The 18,397-nt window shown below is 41.5% G+C and overlaps 1 protein-coding gene across 2 annotated transcripts; it reads left to right on the forward strand.

Moving 5' to 3' along the window:
• Positions 1 to 1,217: 1,217 nt before the first annotated feature.
• Positions 1,218 to 13,944, forward strand: LOC125748746 (C-C chemokine receptor type 8-like). Of its 2 annotated transcripts, none has more exons than XM_049025268.1 (2): positions 1,218 to 1,286; positions 12,655 to 13,944. In XM_049025268.1, the coding sequence occupies exons 1-2, from the start codon at positions 1,228 to 1,230 to the stop codon at positions 13,694 to 13,696; spliced, it is 1,101 nt and encodes a 366-aa protein (XP_048881225.1). In that variant the 5' UTR covers positions 1,218 to 1,227; the 3' UTR covers positions 13,697 to 13,944. The 2 variants fall into 2 exon arrangements, with proteins under 2 accessions (XP_048881225.1, XP_048881226.1); XM_049025269.1 differs by lacking the exon at positions 1,218 to 1,286 and adding an exon at positions 9,497 to 9,730.
• The last annotated feature ends 4,453 nt before the right edge of the window (positions 13,945 to 18,397 follow it).

The following is an 18,397-nucleotide window of genomic DNA, read 5'->3' on the forward strand; positions in this document are numbered from 1 at the left end:
CTATGTGATTACTGTCTCACTATCTGATTACTATCTCACTGTCTGATTACTGTCCTATTCTGTGGTTATTATCTCACTATCTGATTACTATCTCACTGTCTGATTACTGTCCTATTTTGTGGTTACTATCTCACTGTGTGATTACTATTTCACTGTCTGATTACTGTCTTATTGTGTTGTTACTATCTCACTATCTGATTACTATCTCACTGTCTGATTACTGTCCTATTGTGTGGTTACTATCTCACTATCTGATTACTATCTCACTGTCTGATTACTGTCCTATTCTGTGGTTGCTATCTCACTGTGTGATCACTATTTCACTGTCTGATTACTGTCTTATTGTGTTGTTACTATCTCACTATCTGATTACTATCTCACTGTCTGATTACTGTCTTATTGCGTGATTACTGTCTGACAGTGTCGATACTGTCTCACTGTCTGATTACTGTCTTATTGCGTGATTACTGTCTGACAGTGTCGATACTGTCTCACTGTCTGATTACTATGTTACCGTCTGATTACTGTTACTGTCTCATTTTAAACAGGGAGAGGAAGAAATAGCACCACCCGCAGACCGGTTCTAGACGGAAAATTAATGGCTAGGTAGATACATAGACGGATATTTCAAAATAAATGATGTGTGGAATATTTTTCTATTTTTTGTGTCTCTCACATGCCCACTGACCAAACAAAAGTGAATGAATTTGGCCAGTTTCCATTTGGTACGCCTGCAGCTTATCGATTGTTCATGCGGACTTGTTTTGTTTTCACATCATGGTACACTCTGTTTCAAATTGAGTTTGGAGTTTTGTAAGATGAGAAATTCTTGGAAAAAATGGTGTGTGATAACAGTCATGCCCCTTCTCAAAAATGAAATACTAGTGACATTCTCATAAACTGACTTCTACCAAACTGCATTGGCATATATCGGGCTATAATTAAGGCTTCACTCTAAGTGAATTAATACGCCATTAATAGTATACTAGGATCACTGAGATCTTAAGACATGCAGGGCCTTGCCCTGTCTCTCAAACGGAGAGAATGGTTATGATACAAATCATGTAGGGTTTGTTTGGATTCATTTGGGGATTCAGCCATTAACGCACTGGCTAAGTGACGCCCCTGACCATTAAGACGTAAGTAAAAAAATAATAAGTTATGTTTCTGACCACAAATAGCAATGTTTTTTTAGTTCCTTTTTTAGTGCTTTCACTAGAGGATAAAATGCCGCCCATTGCGAAAGCCTCCAGTATCTTCACCATGCAGAATCTTTTCAATCAAAGGTAATTTTATGCTTTTATGTTCTTTAACACCTTTTAAAGTACTTAAACCTGATTTTATGTGCAGTAAAGGTGTCGGAAATGCTGCACACAGGTGCACCAGATATGATCAGATTTAGAAGAAGCTCAGCACAAAAGATAAGAATCTAGGTGGTGGATAGAATAATCTTTCACACGATCAGGTGTAATAGCACCTCTATGCCTGTGTGAGTTTGGTTTTTCGGCTGGTGAAAATGAACTGTGCCAGTGCGATGGTCAGAAAATGTATTTTTTAAAAACTTTTTTAAATCAAGTTCATGTAAAAAATATTGTTATTAATATTTCGATGCATTTTTTTTTGTAATCCCTGTCTGGATCTAAAAAATGTCATTTTGGATCTTGTGGTCATGTGATCTCAGCATCTGATGCAGGTATTTTATTGCGAAAAATGGGCATTCTACTACATTTTTATGGTTTTTCTCGATTGCTTTGGAGAATTTCTCAAATGACAATTAACATTTGCGAAACGGCAAGTGTAATTCCCGCACCGTAATGTCACTTCTGCACAGCTGCAGTCTAGATTATGTAGTTTCTCATAATTTTACACCCAAGACTATATATGTAAGTGATGATTGTGGTACCCACCATATGCAGTTTTTGGTATGAATAAGTATCGATTTGCTAATGAAAAATTATCAGTCAGTGACAACGAGAAAGTGGGAACTGCCTGTCATTGGTATTGTGGAGCTCAGGAGCCTACTTACACTGACATTATGACAATATATGTAAGCATTATGACTCTCATGGTTAAAACAATGCTGAATACTTTTCATTTTGGTGGCACCGACTAGTTTGTTGGTGGAATTATGCCACCAATGAGATATGAATGAATTGTTTTGGGTAACTTACAGGTTTTTGCAGCTAAACCATAGTGTTGTGCAATATGCATGAACTGTTCTGAGAACTGCGTATCCTGAGAATGTTAAGTATGTTTCATTAAATGTATGAAATCACTTTAAAAATCTGTAATCATCTCTGTTTTGCTGCTGTTCCGCTTTTTATTACATCAGTCAGGAAGCGTTTTTTTGTGTAACACATCATTTCTAGCCACTTGGTGGCACAATTGTTTGAATGTTCTGGCGAAATGTTTGGTATGTTTCTGTCTCGAAAACTCTCCTCGTTTTATCAAATGGTCCTTAACGACAAGTCTCATTGGTCAACAAATATGCACATCTGAGTGCCTAGGAAGGGAGAGAAGGGAGACTAAGATGTCAGAAAATGTACGTGAACAGAAACTGAGACCCATTCAAAATGACGATTCTTAATTTTTTTGCAGGTCCCATCACACTCGCCTTCCAGCCCATGCACACATACAAGTTAGGACAAGGCGGAAGATAGAGTCAGAACTCAGCCATTAATTCGACACCCCGGGAGCAGTTCTTAGGGAGGGGTAAACCCCTTTACATCAGCGAGGGATTAGGGGATGAAGACCCCCACGAATGTAAAAATTCTCAAATAAAACTTGCCCCCCCAATCTTGACCAGTAGCATTCCACTAGCCTGAACGACAATGTAAAAAGTGTTTTTGATCAATGTCTAAACAAACAGTAGTATACTGTACACTTCACATGTCAGATTGCATTGTCATTTCCTATCTAGACTGTTTTATATAACATTACTGTATGAACTGGGACCACTACATTTTGGACTGAAAAGATTCCACAATGGTCACCAATAATCAGAATAAGGTTTATCGGCCGAGTGTGTGTGTGGCAATTGGTGTCTCTCCCGTACAATATAATAGAATAAAACAGTACAGGTTAAATACAATATAAAAAAATATATTTACAGAGAGAAAATGTACATAAAGTGCAACATACAAGGTGCAAAGTATATGGGATGGATGTCTTAGATTCAGATGTTCCTGTGGCGTCCTGGTCTGCAGACCTTCTGAATCGTCTGCCAGAGGCAAGGAGTTCAAAGAGACAGTGACTGGGGTGTGATGGGTCAGTGATTTTTCCTGCCCTTTTCCTGGTTCTTGAAGTGTATAAGTCCTGGTGAGAGGGCAGGGGGGCACTGTCCATTGCAGTCTGTTCCTGTCCTGTTCGGTTGCTGCTCCAAACCAGATTGTGGTGGAGGAGCACGGGATGGACTCGATGACTGCTGAGTAGAACTGGATCTGCAGTTCCTGTGGGAGATCGTACTTCCTCAGTTGTCGTAGGAAGTATATCCTCTGCTGGGCCTTCTTGAGGATGGAGGAGATGTAGCTCTCCCACTTCAGGTCTTGATAAATGATAGTTCCCAGGATCTTGTAAGGTCTCCACAGGTGACACAAGGGTGCTGTGTATGGTGAGGGGTGTTTCCTAAAGTCCACTGTCATCTCCACAGTCTTGAGTGTTCAGCTCAATGGACTCCATTAATAGAGAGGAGCATTCAAGGAGATGTAGAAATAGTCGTTCTGTGGACCCATGAGCGTAAATTGCAAGGGGGATGTGGGGGTTGTAACCCCCCAATAAGCAAAACCAGCTAATACTGGTGGAGACCTCAGCCCCCCCAATGATACCTGATCCTCGCGTGCCTCTTTGTAATGTCTGGTTACCGTGTATGTGATGTGCTGTGTGCTGTGAGACCTCCCTGCTTTTCACCGCTACGTGTGTCAGATTTGTGGTTTTTGCTTATATGCAGTCCTTTTTAGGGCTGCAACTAAAAGAGCAGTGTTATGTCTTGTCTCGTTCCTGCCACTGTGATGGCTGAGTCTTGCCAATCCCTACCTATGTCCTGCTGCTCTACTAGTGTTCACCTTGCCATCTGAAGCAGCTCCAGCACTTGCCTATCATCACCTCCCTGCCCCCCGCCTTGTGACTCAAATGTTAAGATTAGGACAATGTGAATTGGGACTTTCCCTACCAGTCCTTCGAAGATGGACTTCCTCTTTGAGTCTGGTTCCTCTTAAGGTTTCTTCCTTCTAGGGAGTTTTTCCTTGCCACTGTTGCCTCTGGCTTGCTCACTGGGGTCTTTGGGCAGGGATGCTGTAAGGCGCTTTGAGATAATGTAATGTTGTGAAAACGCACTATTCAAATAAAATTGAATTGAATTGATGCCAGAAGTGAACCCAATGATGCTACTCTAGCGGGTGCTCCTAATATTGTTTGACAAGCCCGCTCCAGCCAGGCAGACGACTGCTCGCCGACCATCAAGGGTTCCCCGCTCATCAACTGCGAGGAGCCACGACGCCTCAGAGGCTCAGTCGGTATTTACCGTAACTCAGCTTGGGCAGTCATGCAAGATCCTGGAGGGAAGTGGTCCTGGGCAACTCGACTTAGAGGCTGCATGATAGTTTTCCATGTAGCAAGTGGATCTCAAGTTATCTGAGTGTCAGTCCAAACATCTAGAATCGTTCGGAGCAATGCTTATCCCTTACCCCGTGGTCTAGCTTACTCTTAACCCTGGCCAAGGGACTGTGCCCTATCAACGATAACATACTGGAGTTAGCAAAGTCAGACAACCAAGAAACAATCAAAACTATGTTTATTCACAATTAATACAAGAAGACATATAATCAACAAAACATATAAATCAATCTAAGTTAAATCTAACTAGTGGTCATAAACTCCTACACTATGTCCTATTGAGCCACAAATGTTATAATAACAAAAGGTTACATCAGTGTTTTCCAACCCAGTCCTCGGGGAACCCCGGACAGTCCATATTTTTGCTTCCTCTCAGTTCCCAGCGCACCTGAACTAGGCATTGGGTGTTCCCGATTGGCTGGGAGCTGGGAAGGAGCAAAAACACGGACTGTCCGGGGTTCCCCGAGAACTGGGTTGGGAAACACTGGGTTACATACCTTGGCTGAGGGTGCACAGAGTAACTGTGGGAAGGATCTGGCTACAGATGCATGATGTGTCTCATATGTATGCTAATCACACCTAACATATGGGGGTTCTGGCTAGAGAATGTCCCCCGTACTTTCTTGTGCATTCTTCCCTCAATACCATACCAAGCAATGGGTGTTTTTTTAAAGATGGTGATAAACCAGTCTCTGCTATGGTTATTGTTTTACGTAGAGATATTGGTTTTACTGTACGGCATTGTGATATCTTTGTGATCGCCTTCGGGGTTTACCATTAAGTCACTACAAAGATAACTTCTCAAACTAATAGTCAATTGGATTGTTTACGGGGGGTCATTAGGGCCATTTGTTCACTGAGGGGGCAGAGCCTTCCAACAAGGCAAGGTTTCTCTAATTCTCTAGATCTTCATAATAGTTTAAGACTGAGACCATAATATCCGACATCAGACAATGCTTTTTCTAATGCTTTATGTGTGACCATCTGGGATCTGGAACAGGGGCAGGGGAGCAGGAAGGGGCCTGTGGACTCTCTCTCGTTTAGTGGGGGTTGAGGTGAGGTTGCTGATATGTTGGTCTGAACACCTTTGTTCAGCCTTATCAGAGCCAAGGTGACTGTTTCCTTCTGGGTGAGAGACAGTGTAGGCCCAAAGAAGTCTAGGGTCACAGAGTCCTATGTGGTGGCAACAGATGGTGTTCAAACCGGACTCATGCCCAAGCGACCATGTCATTGTGCTACACATTACGTTTTGGAAAAGTGTTAGATACCAGCATGGTGCTTAGATCTCCTTCAAATTACAGTTCAGAAACATGCAGCTTGTTTTCTCAACATCGCCCTCTAGGGTGCAATTGTTCACAGAACCTACATCTGCCCTGTCATGTACTGCAATCCCAGGATGCTCCCCTACTTTGGTCACCAGCTCTGTGATGAGCATCCCTCTGTGCTCCATGTCCATCTACAGGGCACAGGACCTCAAGTCAAGTCAAGTGTGCTTTATTTTCATACCATCTATAAACACCAATCAGCCATAACATTAAAAATGTCTGTCTAATATTAATGATTTGTTTGGCTTCCTATTCGGATTGACCGATTGATTCAGCTTCTGGTTCACAGTGACTAATTCGTTTGGCTTCGTATTCACAGTGACTGATTCGTATGGCTTCCTATTCACGGTTACTAAATTTTTCCATGGCTGAGGTTAGCTTCCTATTCACAGTGTCTCTACAGAGGAGTGTTTCTAGTGGAACATGCTGCAATTTAGAAATAAGACATTTTGTAAATACTAAATAAGATACGAATAAAACCTTTAGGCTGTAGAATATATATTTGTTTCTTATAAGACTTTCACAAACCTCTCTGAATCAAATGAAATGAAAATGGTGGACTTACCCAGATTTAATGTGGTACAGTATTTCCTTCATGAGTAAACTGGCAGTATGGCATGGAAAGCAATTGTGCCCATTGATTTGAATTGCTCAACATGTCATGTTTCCAGCTGTTTTTCAGAAATAAAACCAATATGGGCCAGGCTGATTTCAGTGTGTCTGTGCAGTGGCATACCTGCATTTCATTTTTGTCTGGTCCAAAACGAATAAGATCTTCAAATTCCAGTTGGAAATGTGGTGTCTTATTCAAATAAAGTGCTCAAATGCAAACGTCACCAGCTGTTTTTCAGGTATAAAGCCTATCTGGGCCAGGCAAGTTTCACAGCTTCCTTACAGTGTTGTGCCTGTTGTGTAGTATCCATTTCATATTTGCCTGGCCCAAGATGAACAAGACCTTCGCATTCCATTTGGACATGTGGCTTTTCGTTTAAATTGCTCACCATGCCATGTTGTCCGTTTACCGTTACAAACTGCGATGCATGCGCCCCAGCAAACTCTGCCTTCTTATAAAAATAATAAGCTCAATTCGGCCATGGAATAAGATGCTAAGAATAAGAAGGCACCTGAATCGGAAGCTGCGAATACGTAGCTAACTTCAGCCTCGTCTAATATTGTGCAGGTCCCTCTTGTGACACCAAAACAGCTGTGACCAGTCAAGGCATGAACTCAACAAGACCTCTCAAGGTCAATAGCATCAGCAGAATATTCTGATTGGGGTGGCCATCAGGGGCCAGTAATATTTTTTGGGGTGGCTGCACCTCACCATATCTATTCTATGGTATCACTGAGAAAATTAAACAATACATATTTAGTTTTTATTATTTTGCTGTAGGGTGACAGCAAGGGTAGCCACATATTTACTTGGGGCAGCCTTGGCATTGCGCTTGGTGATGTGAAGCTTGCGTGCAGCTGCTCGGCCATGGAAGCTCATTTCATGAAGCTCCCGGTGAACAGATTATCTGCCATGTGATGAGCACTTCAAGTGTCTTGTTCCTAAATACTTTTACTTTGCAATAATACTACTAACAGTTGACCATAGAATATTTAGCGGGGAAGAAACTTCACGATCTGACTTATTGCAAAGGTGGCATCCTGTGACAGTACTATGCTTGAATTCACTGAGCTCTTCAGAACAAACCATTTCTTCAAAAATATCTGTAAGGTGATTTTAAACACCTGTGGCAATGAGTCTGAATGAAACACCTGAATTCAGTCATTAAGAGGTCTGTCCTAATACTTTTGTCCATATAGTGTGTTATCAATGTATAGTTTGCCTTGTCATTTGACTGTTTTATGAATTTCGTCCTGTTGTGCTGTTTGTCTGTGTTGTTTTGCTTCTCGTCCAGCTTAATCATTCTCTCTGTCTTTGACCGTGTTGTTCAGTGTCAAATTAGTCTAACTGTTCGAAATTTGTTTGTATGATGCATCTCGATTGAGTTCCTCAAAGATTCTGCATCGATGTGGAAATTATGTTCAAGCTATAGGTACAATATGTTGAAGGTGTTATTTATTAATTTTCGATTCCACCAAATACGGAAGCTGTGTAGTTGTATAGGAATGTGCTGCTTTTAGTAGTACTGCTTCATGTGTTACTCAGCGGGGGACTTACCCATCACCAATGCTAAGGTCACTGCAGTAGCCTCTTGATGTTGTTGGGCTGTCTTGGCTGACACGCTTCTTCAACATTGTGTGAAGGTTCAGGATAGTCCCTTTGGTTTGGCAGACTGGGATGGTGGTCCCAGTAATTAAGAAAGGGGACCGGAGGATGTGTTCCAACTTCAAGGGGATAACACTCCACAGCTTCATTGGGAAAGTCCATGCTGGGGTACTGGAAAGAAAGATCTGCCCGTGCGTCGAACCACGGATACAGAAGGAATAATTTGAATTCCGTGCTGATCATGGGATGGAACAATCCCAAGAGCTTCGTTTACATTGTATCACAAAATTGAAGTATGGATTGGCCTTTCGGTAGCACTATTTATCTGGCATTTTTTTGTATTTATTTTTCCATATAGATTTTTTACTTTTATACCATGTGCAATCACTGCTTTTGCTAAGGTGCAGTTTTGTGGCTTACAAGACTGGAAGGTTGCTGGTTCAAGTCAACAGAGTGATTTCATTGCTGGGTCCCTGAGTAATGCCCTTAACCCCCACATGGTGATGTCACCATTGGGCCCCTGAGCAAGGCCCTTAACCCCCACAGAGTGATGTCACCGTTGGACCCATGATCATGGCTCTAAACCCGAATTTGTCTGACCCTATTTTCTAAAAAGTCTAAAAAAAATCTAAAAAAGTGAGAACCTACTAAGTATTAATTCTATTTTGTAGTCCAATGTGTAAACTATCAAAGGTGTGATAGAGAAGTACTTGACAACATGTTAAAAGTCATTCTAGAAGTATGTTAAAGTTATATTTAGTTCTAGCCCACTGTCTGAGACACACACACACACACACACACACACACACACAGTAAACAGGATTTCCTGATTGAAACCATCAGCAAATTAATGGTAGCAAGTCTGAGCTGCCAAGTCTTTGAAAGACACTTCTCACCTTACTGCATTTGAATGCAGGAGGATTTCCACTTAAGGTAACCACTTTTCCAGTGATCCAGAGCCCTTCCCAGGAAAAATAGTACAGGATACAATCCATCCATTCACCACACTCAAGTACACACTGTATTCACCCAAACATTCACCAGAGGAAAGCTCACAAAAGCACAGGCAATGCACCACCTTCTGCACACACAACAGCAATCATTCACAGTTCATATTCAAATGGATTAATGTTTTTATTTTTGACTTCTTTTGCATGCATCTCAAACTGTGTTTGACATTTGCAAGGATTTTGGACAAATCAAAACATCACTAGATATTTGTTGCATGTATTGTTAAATAAAATCACAGGATATGTAGTATGCAAAATACTTTGCTGAAAATCAATCGACATGTAGTACCACCTTAGTGGTACTACAGGATGTACCCCCCACAAAGACTGACATCAGTAAGCCCTCATATGAGACTGTCCCGCTCTCTGCATGTGTCTTTGTCGACAGGAACAGAGATAGCGAGGCTTTGCTCATTGTAGTATTGATGAGTACAGAGTTCATGCAGTGTTTAGCTACCATCATAGATGTAACGGACTGAAAGATACTGACGGCAATAATAATTGACATTTCTTGAGGGATTGTGAACCATGACTAGCACCTATTCTACGTTCAGTATCAATGGCAGGTAAGTACGTGTCTTCGATATGAATAAAGTTAGAAATAATCTCTGCACAGGATAAATTTCATTTCATTTGATATCATTTTGAAAACAATTAAGCTGGATTTCATATGAACTTCCTTCTTTTATTTGTTTTAGTTCTTTTATTTCAGCAAAAACAATTGAATGAATTCATCTGAGAATGCCATCTTCATTTCTGTGTTAATATTCACAAAGCTGAGGTCTTCTGCTGTTTTTCCACCTGGTTCAAAATGTATTACTGCACATTGGAATTACTGTTATATAACGAAAAACTGTTATGCTGTCAGACACTCAGAGCCCACAAAACCTGACCCCTGTGGGTTAGCATACGTGTGTGACAGAGGCAGTATAAAGTGTGTTTCAGGCAGACTACAGCCATGCGTGGGATTTATGCCGTTTGCAAAAACGAGATGGATGGACAGATGGATAGATGCTGTAAGGATCCACCCTGGTTATAAGGTGCATTACAATGGAATTTAAAAAAAGAGAACATGGTACAAAGCTAACATTTTATAATCATAAAATGAACATGTTATAGGTCACTGTTTGGTGAATTATCCTACAGAAGATGGACAAAATAACAGAATCAGCACATGAGAAAAGACTTTGAATTAACCAAATCATTTCCATGCTACAGCGGTGATTCTTAATAGGCCGAATGCCATTCCGCAGTATAGGTCACCTATGCAGAGGTCTGACTGTTTTGGGTGTTTTTGTGAGTTAAACGTCATGCAGTTTGCGGAGAATTCCAAGAGCTACCATCTACCATGAAGGAGCTGTCCCGAGTCTCTGAAGACTGGGCTGGTGTTGCCTACGCCTTTCGGAGAAACAAACCATGCACACAAATTATAAATTATAGCCATAAAAAATCTATTTCACGTGCACAAATTGTAAATCGCTCCCTCAGTATAACTCTTACTTCCGCCACCAGGCCCTGTATATTGTCATGCCCGGCTCGTCCGCTCCTCCTGTGTGCCACGCCCCCTGCTTACCCACGTGTGTTTCCCGGATCGTACCCAGCTGTGTCCGTTTGCTTTCAATCAGTCTTGTGTATTTAAGTCCTGGTCTCCCCAGTTTTCCTTGTCTGTCATTGATGTTCGTTGGCGTGAGTAGATGTTCCCCGTATCTGTTTCCTGTCCACCAATAAATCCCCAGTATTTCCCGACTTTGCCTACTTGCCTGTTCCTGCTCGCCTGCCGACCCGCACGATCGCCGCTTAGCCCGACCGCGGTCGTGACATATATAACATCCAATGAATTTGAGGCCATTTTATAGGACTAGGTGTAAACTATTTTGAAAACACTGCTTCCTCATGATGGCATGGTGGTATAGTGGTTAGCACTGTTGCCTCACACCTCTGGGACCCAGGTTTGAGTCACCACCTGGGTCATCATGGGGCTTCCTCAAGGTACTCCGATTTCCCCCCACAGTCCAAAAACATGCTGAGGCTAATTGGAGTTGCTAAATTGCCCGTAGGAGTGCATGTGTGAGTGCATGGTGTGTGAATGTGCCCTGCGATGGGCTGGCCCCCCATCCTGGGTTGTTCCCTGCTTTGTGCCCATAGGCTCCGGACCTCCCGTGACCTCCCGTGGTTCAGGAGATGGATGGATGTTTCCTCATGATTTCTCATATTCCAAGATAAGAGTACCACCATACTGCTAAACTGAAAAAAAATTCAAGCGTGGAATTAAGACAAATGGCTTCCATGGCCTTATCTAATCAGCAGCTAACCTTCATGGGAAGTTGTGGAGTGCAGAGTCTGAAGTAGATATCTACTTGCATCCCTCAAGTCTGGGAGGCTTTTCTTTGGTCCAAAATCCCACCGCGCACAGTTAAGCTCTTGCATGACAGCATTAGAGGAAGGAATGAAGCTGTTCTGAAGGCAAAGAGTGGCCCTATTCTTTATAGGGTATTATACTGAGCGATGTTTCTGTTCTGTTGTAAACCCAATGTTTATCTACTAAATGCTACGTTTTTATTAGGGGTGGAAATTATTAATTAGAAGCTTTGTAAGTAATGTAAGTTAATCACATTTTAATCATATTTCAATATTTTACACAAGAAATAGGAAATTTAAGTTTGGTTGATGAATGAATCAACATACATAAGCTGGTCAAAATCAGCTTCAAAATCTTGTTTATTTTCCCATCAGTCTGCTACACAGACCAATAGCTGAGTGCAGAAATCACAGAGCAAACTGTTTTCTGAACACTGGAAATTTTGACCAAAAATGCCAAAGTACTGATTGACAGCTGCTCCCATTTTTCAAACATCGTGTATGAAAAACCAGAAAAACCAAACAATCCCATTTCAGTCAAAAACTCCCTCAAGTATCCCTGACCAAAAACAGACCAACAGTTCAAGATAAAGTGCTATGTCTACCATCTAAAATGGTATAATTACTTACCTTAAATACTTACCTGATAAGCTGTTAAGTGGTTCGCGATCTTTGGAAAGGTTAATACAAACATTAATCGCGCTAGCGCGCTAATGGGATTTACAATGTTACTTCCCGCTAGTTGCTAGTTAATTTAACTACTTGTAAGTGCAAAATATTTATTGTGTATTATTTGAGTTGTAATATATGTATTATGTGTTCAGTTTCACGGTGCCTCAGTGCCTAGTAAACATCTCAAACTACAAGATTTGCTTCCGGGATGTTTATTGGAGGAGCCTGTTACCAAGGACAGAACAGTGTCATTAAAATGCGTTAATTTTTTAAATTCCTTATTTTTACAGTAATTAATTAATCGAAATTAACACGTTTAAGTCCCAGCCCTAGTTTTTATTAAATTGATCATTTATTTTTTATTGTTTTAATTCTAATTAAGTTTGTCTTGTGTTTTATATTTTGTGTTGTACTGAATCCTGTGTTGTACTGAATAATGCATTTGCATTATGTTTTACAGTGACAACTCTACCACTGTGGACTATACCTACCCCGACTACTATGACCCTGACTATGAGGTTTATGGACCATGCAAGTATGAGAGACACAGTGCTGTTTTCCTGCCTGTCTTTTATTCCCTGCTCTTCGTGTTCGGGGTGACCAGCAATGGCCTCGTCTTGTGGGTCATGCTGATGTCCGTGAAGCTGATGAGCATCACCGACATCTGTCTCCTGAACCTGGCTGTGGCGGATCTTCTGCTGCTTATCACCCTGCCCTTCCTGGCCCACTACTCGAGAGCGGACTGGGTCTTTGGTCGTGGCATGTGCAAAGTCAGCATGAGCAGCTACTACATTGGGTTTAATGGCAGCATCTTCTTCATCGTAATCATGAGCATCGACCGCTATCTGGCTGTAGTTCATGCTGTGAGTTCCCTCAAAACCAGAACACGCAAATATCAAACCATCATGATTGGCATAACCTGGATTGTAGGAATTTTGGCTTCATTTCCTGAAATAACGCTCATTGATGTTCATTCAGAAAATGGCACAAGCTTGTGTGAAGTTGGTTATCATAATGAGTCACACTGGAGAGCATTTGGCCTGTTTAAAATGAATGTGACTAGCCTTCTGATTCCATTCTTCATCATGGTGTTTTGCTACTCGATGATCCTGAGGAGAATACTCCTCTGTAAGTCAAAAAGCAGGAACACCATACACCTCGTGGTGGTGGTGGTCATGGTGTTCTTCTTTTGCTGGACCCCCTACAACATCGCATCATTCTTCAAGGCACTAGAAGTACTCGGTATCTACACAGCATGTGAATCCAGCAGAGCCATTCAGTTGAGCCTGCAGGTGACGGAGGCTGTAGCCTACTCCCACACCTGCTTGAATCCCATCATTTATGTCTTTGTGGGCCAGAAGTTCAGGAGGCACCTGTTTAAACTCATGAACAGAATGCCATGCATGTATAATAAGTTTATGATTTCCACAGTTACACCACAGCTATCCCAGACAAGCAAGACTGAACGGTCCAGTACAAATATGAATGTCACTTACGTTTAAATGAATTTGATATTATTGTTAATGTTGTTGTTGTTTTTCTTCTTATTATTATTGTTATTATCAATTATTATTACAGTTCTAACATATTCATGTCATATTGTTACTACTCATATATTTTAATTCCAGTATAACCCTGTTCTTTACTTAAATGGTAAGAAATAATTTCAGTTTTCTGCATAATGGAAAACTAGATTTTACTGTGTTCATTAAGAACGTCCATAAAATTCCTCCTCATTAAATAAAAAACTACTCTGTTTGCAAGTTCTAGGTTTGCATTATGTCAGCCAATGTCTGAATATTTGCGTTGATCTCGGCTCTACCCACAGAACTTGACAAAATTAGAAAATCTGAAAGCCAAACACTCTATGATTTTGCTTGAGAAAAGCCTTTTCTCTTTACATTTCCTTTAATTTGGCTTTTCTTTGAAATGACATACAACTACATGACTATCTTCTTGTGATTTGTTCTGCTCTTTAACATAAGCAAGAGCGAATTCACGCTATGTACACTTTCTTATAACTTGGATGATTATTTTAATCAGTTGAATCTGTTTTTAATCCATTTCTGGATTCATTTCCTTAAATGGAAATATTTAGATAAAGCATTCTATAGATATTTTGCATGACACAATCTTTTATATTAGAAAACACATGTTGTTCTTTCAGTTACAAGCTCTCGCAGCAGCGATGTCTTTTTACAAGGAGTAACATTACATATTCTTTATCTACACTTTACATATCTAGCGGTCCTTTTATACAAAGCTTCAGTCAGCAGACAGTTGGCAGTTAAGAGGCTAAATAAATCATTCTGCCAAGAATGAGATTTGAGCTGGCAACCTTCCAGTCATAGGCAAAGTATTTGACCGCACTGAACCACACACTGCCCTCATTGAGGGACTTACGATTTATCTGGTATTGTGAGAATCACTGTCCATTTCCTATTGCCAGCTATGGGTGTTACATTTATACTGTGGAATGTCATCACAGGTGGAAGAATGATTCCTGACGTTCTGTCGGACGCTTCGTTGTCTCGTGCTGCTTCTGCGAATACAGGTTCAGGTCCACCGGAGAGTAATTAGTGTCCCATAAGAGTGACATTCGGAAGAATCATATGTTCAGCTGCAAACTGGGACGCTCTAGAAACTCACGCAGTTGTCTCCTGCTCAGTCTGAAATTAGACACTGACGTCAACGTCCCGATGTGGCAGCATCACCCAAAGTGGAAATTTTAGAGAAAGGACTGATTGGATGAAAGAAAAGGGTCTAACACTTCTTAGATGAAGCCCCAGGTATTCATTTCAGAGCCCTATGCTTCCTATTGCTTCTGCATCACCTAGTTAATGCTGCAAGTCAGTGCAACTCATTTCCCCTCCACAGACTGGATGTTTGAATTGACCGTACTGATGCATATTTACTGATAACGATCTTCTTCCACTGGATGTGCAAAGCTAACCAGTGCCTTGTCAGCTGGTCGTTGGCCCTTGCAGTTACAATTCAGCCCTAGATTGGGTTGTATAACAACAGAGGCATGTGACAAAGCGATCAGAGAGGGAAGTGATGCTTATTATAGGGAGGGAGGGGTTGAAATGTAAACATAGAAGTCATTTGGGGAATCTGCAGCTTTTGTTAGATGAATTTGTTTCATAAACAGAAGGATGTACTGTGTGTTCAGGAGTGTCAGTCAATTCAGAAGAATACAGCATGATTTAGAACACAGTTGAATTTCTGCACAGAAGTAAGAATCAGCCTTAAGGGTCAAATACCAGATATGCAGGCACAGAAAACTGAGTGTGACATTTTATATTCACGCTATTTTGGCTGATTATTTGTCGTCTTGTATTTCTTCAGGGGGCTGAGCCCCCCGGAAGGCTGGTTAATACTTTGTCTAGCCTACGCCGTTGCAAGAATTTATACTTGTGCGCTGGTGTGTCTGTGTTGCTCAGCAATTACACCAACAAAACGCTAGCTGATACTTAGTTTTACATGTTGCATACATTGTCTTCCCACCCTAACATATACTCCATTGTTGATCACACAACTGAAACAGAAACAAACATTTAACTAAGTATCCACTTTATGATTCCAGGTTACGTGTACATTTGTGCTGCTCAAAACGTCCTGTAGAAAATTTTTAGAAAAATGTAGAGCTGCTACAGTCACCTTTTAAAATTTTCCCTTCTAAAGTTAAGCCATCCATCCATTTTCCAAACCGCTTATCCTACTGGGTCGTCCGGAGCCTATCCTGGAAGCAATGGGCACGAGGCAGGGAACAACCCAGGATGGGGGGCCAGCCCATCGCAGGGCACACTCACACACCATTCACTCACACATGCGCACCTATGGGAAATTTAGTAACTCCAATTAGCCTCAGCATGTTTTTGGACTGTGGGGGGAAACTGGAGTAACCGGAGGAAACCCCACGACGACATGGGGAGAACATGCAAACTCCACACCACTGCACCACCATGCCGCCCCCTGTAAAGTTAATTCCTGTGCAATTCTTTTTAGTTGTGCAAAGTACAAATAAACTTAAGGAGGTAAATGAAGATTTACAGATCCGCTGCTACAACGCCTAGGGTGGGCTATTTAATGCAAGATATAAAAAGCACTTTGGTTTCAGTCAGCGGTGTAAACACACCAAGGATGCAGCTTTCTTCGCTCCCATAAAAAAAACTAATGCTATCAAGTGAACCAATCACAGTTCTTGTGGTCAGTTGCTGCAACCGCGTTGTTGCAATACGTACTTACATTTCTGGGGAAGCACACGTCAGGCTGCAGCATGGAGTCCACGGCTACGCTGTACTCATGGTGTCGATTCTACGCAGAAGACTTGCATGAATCAAGACTTAAAGGTCAAATGATAGGATCATCCCTGGTCCTGGTCCTTCTTCAATATGAATGAAAGAGCATATGGTAAGTGGTCTAGGAACCCAAAGTCATCAGCATAGCTGTAAAGACTGTCTATAAAGCACGCAGCACGTCACCAATAAGCTGCTGCAGCAACCAGAACAGTCATGTAGGTCACATGACCATGATGATAAAGAGTCTGGCGTTGCCAAATCCGATAGCAGGGGTACTGGCAAAGACTTTTACGAGAAATTTCAGCATGACGTCTCTGCCGAGATGAATCGTTTGGGGATTTTTTTTGTTTGAAATGAATTGCAGCCTCTGACGTTTTACGTACTGCTCTTTATCCAAAGCTAAAGAGTGCAGTAAGCATCTCAAAGGCGTCCATATAAATCATACTTGTACTCATACATATGAGAAATGTCAGAAAGCTTGGACACTGGGCAGCCAATCAGGAGACGCAGGAGGACTCCCTGTGGACTGCTCAACTAGTCAGACACGAAATAATTTGACAGGTTCAAATTGAGCTTGTTGGATACAAAATAATTTTTTCAACTTCAAAATTCTACAACAATGCGTCAAAATGTTAACCAGTGAGATGCCTCTCTCCTTCTATCTCTTACACCTACACCCACCCACACACACACACACACACACACACACACACACACACACACCACGACTGCTCTGCATACAGAAAAGTGAGTGCAGTGCACAGTCACTGAGGTGCTTGCTATTCCTAATTCACTGTAAGTTTCTCAAACGATGAATGTTAGAAAAAAGCCAAGCGGGGCTGAAAAAGACAGACTGCTTACACAGTTCAATGCACTATTTATTATTTATTTCCTCCTTGAAAATCAGTTGCGTAGGGTCTGCTTGGTAGGGTTTTCCACTGCAACCAAGAAACGAGCCGCACCCAAGCTACACTGCGAAGAGACGCGTTTATGTTGTAAATTACGCGAGTCACACCCAACCTGTATCTGTGCTGACATCGCCACATATGCTTATTAGCAGGGCCGAAAGTGTGACTAAAACGAACTGGTTGCATCACCACCATCTGCATCTGATTGAACTAAATACACAGAGATACCAATGATCTGCATCGATATGCATGGATTATCTGAAGGAAGCAGGGCATAATATTACATTATTCAATATTAGTAGTATCACACATTGCATTACTAATAACTTGGAACTTGACAATTTCCAACCTCCTACTTAAAAACGTACTAGAGAATAGCTGAACAGAATGGATTTGAAATGCAAATTCACACAAGGTAATGCTAATTCTGCTAGCGTTTGATGCTAACATAATGCTAACACAGTGATTCTCATGGACATACTAGCTGAAATTAGCAAATATAAAGTCACAATGTTCTAGGGGTAGCACAGAGTTAATGCTCCGCAATGACGCTGATCATCTGGTTATGACTGAATCACATGGTCACCTCAGAGAATACCATCAAGCCACAACAGGCAAGGAAATCGGTTTGACGGTAGTTCCTCTGAGAGTATTATGGAACCTTTTTAGTCCAGGGGTAGGGAACGTCTGGTCCCCATGTTGCATCTGGTCCACGAGACATTTTAAAAATACAAAAAAGCAACTGAAAAACACAAAAACCTACAAGCTTCCTGCATCCCCCAAGCTTATGTAGCATAAAGATCACAGTTCCTGTTGCACTGTAGGAAAGTGACTCTAAGTGACCAGTAGCTACAAAAGTTTCTGCGAGCTGTAATGTGCTGTACTTAGTGTCTTTTCACAGTAGGGGTTGGGTACGGCCTGGTTCCTGCATACCAGTGATAAAGTACCATAAGTACAACTAATATAGACCCTCATGAAGAACACCATAAAGGAC

The sequence above is a fragment of the Brienomyrus brachyistius genome, chromosome 9, assembly GCF_023856365.1.
Source record: "Brienomyrus brachyistius isolate T26 chromosome 9, BBRACH_0.4, whole genome shotgun sequence".
NCBI lineage: Eukaryota > Metazoa > Chordata > Actinopteri > Osteoglossiformes > Mormyridae > Brienomyrus > Brienomyrus brachyistius.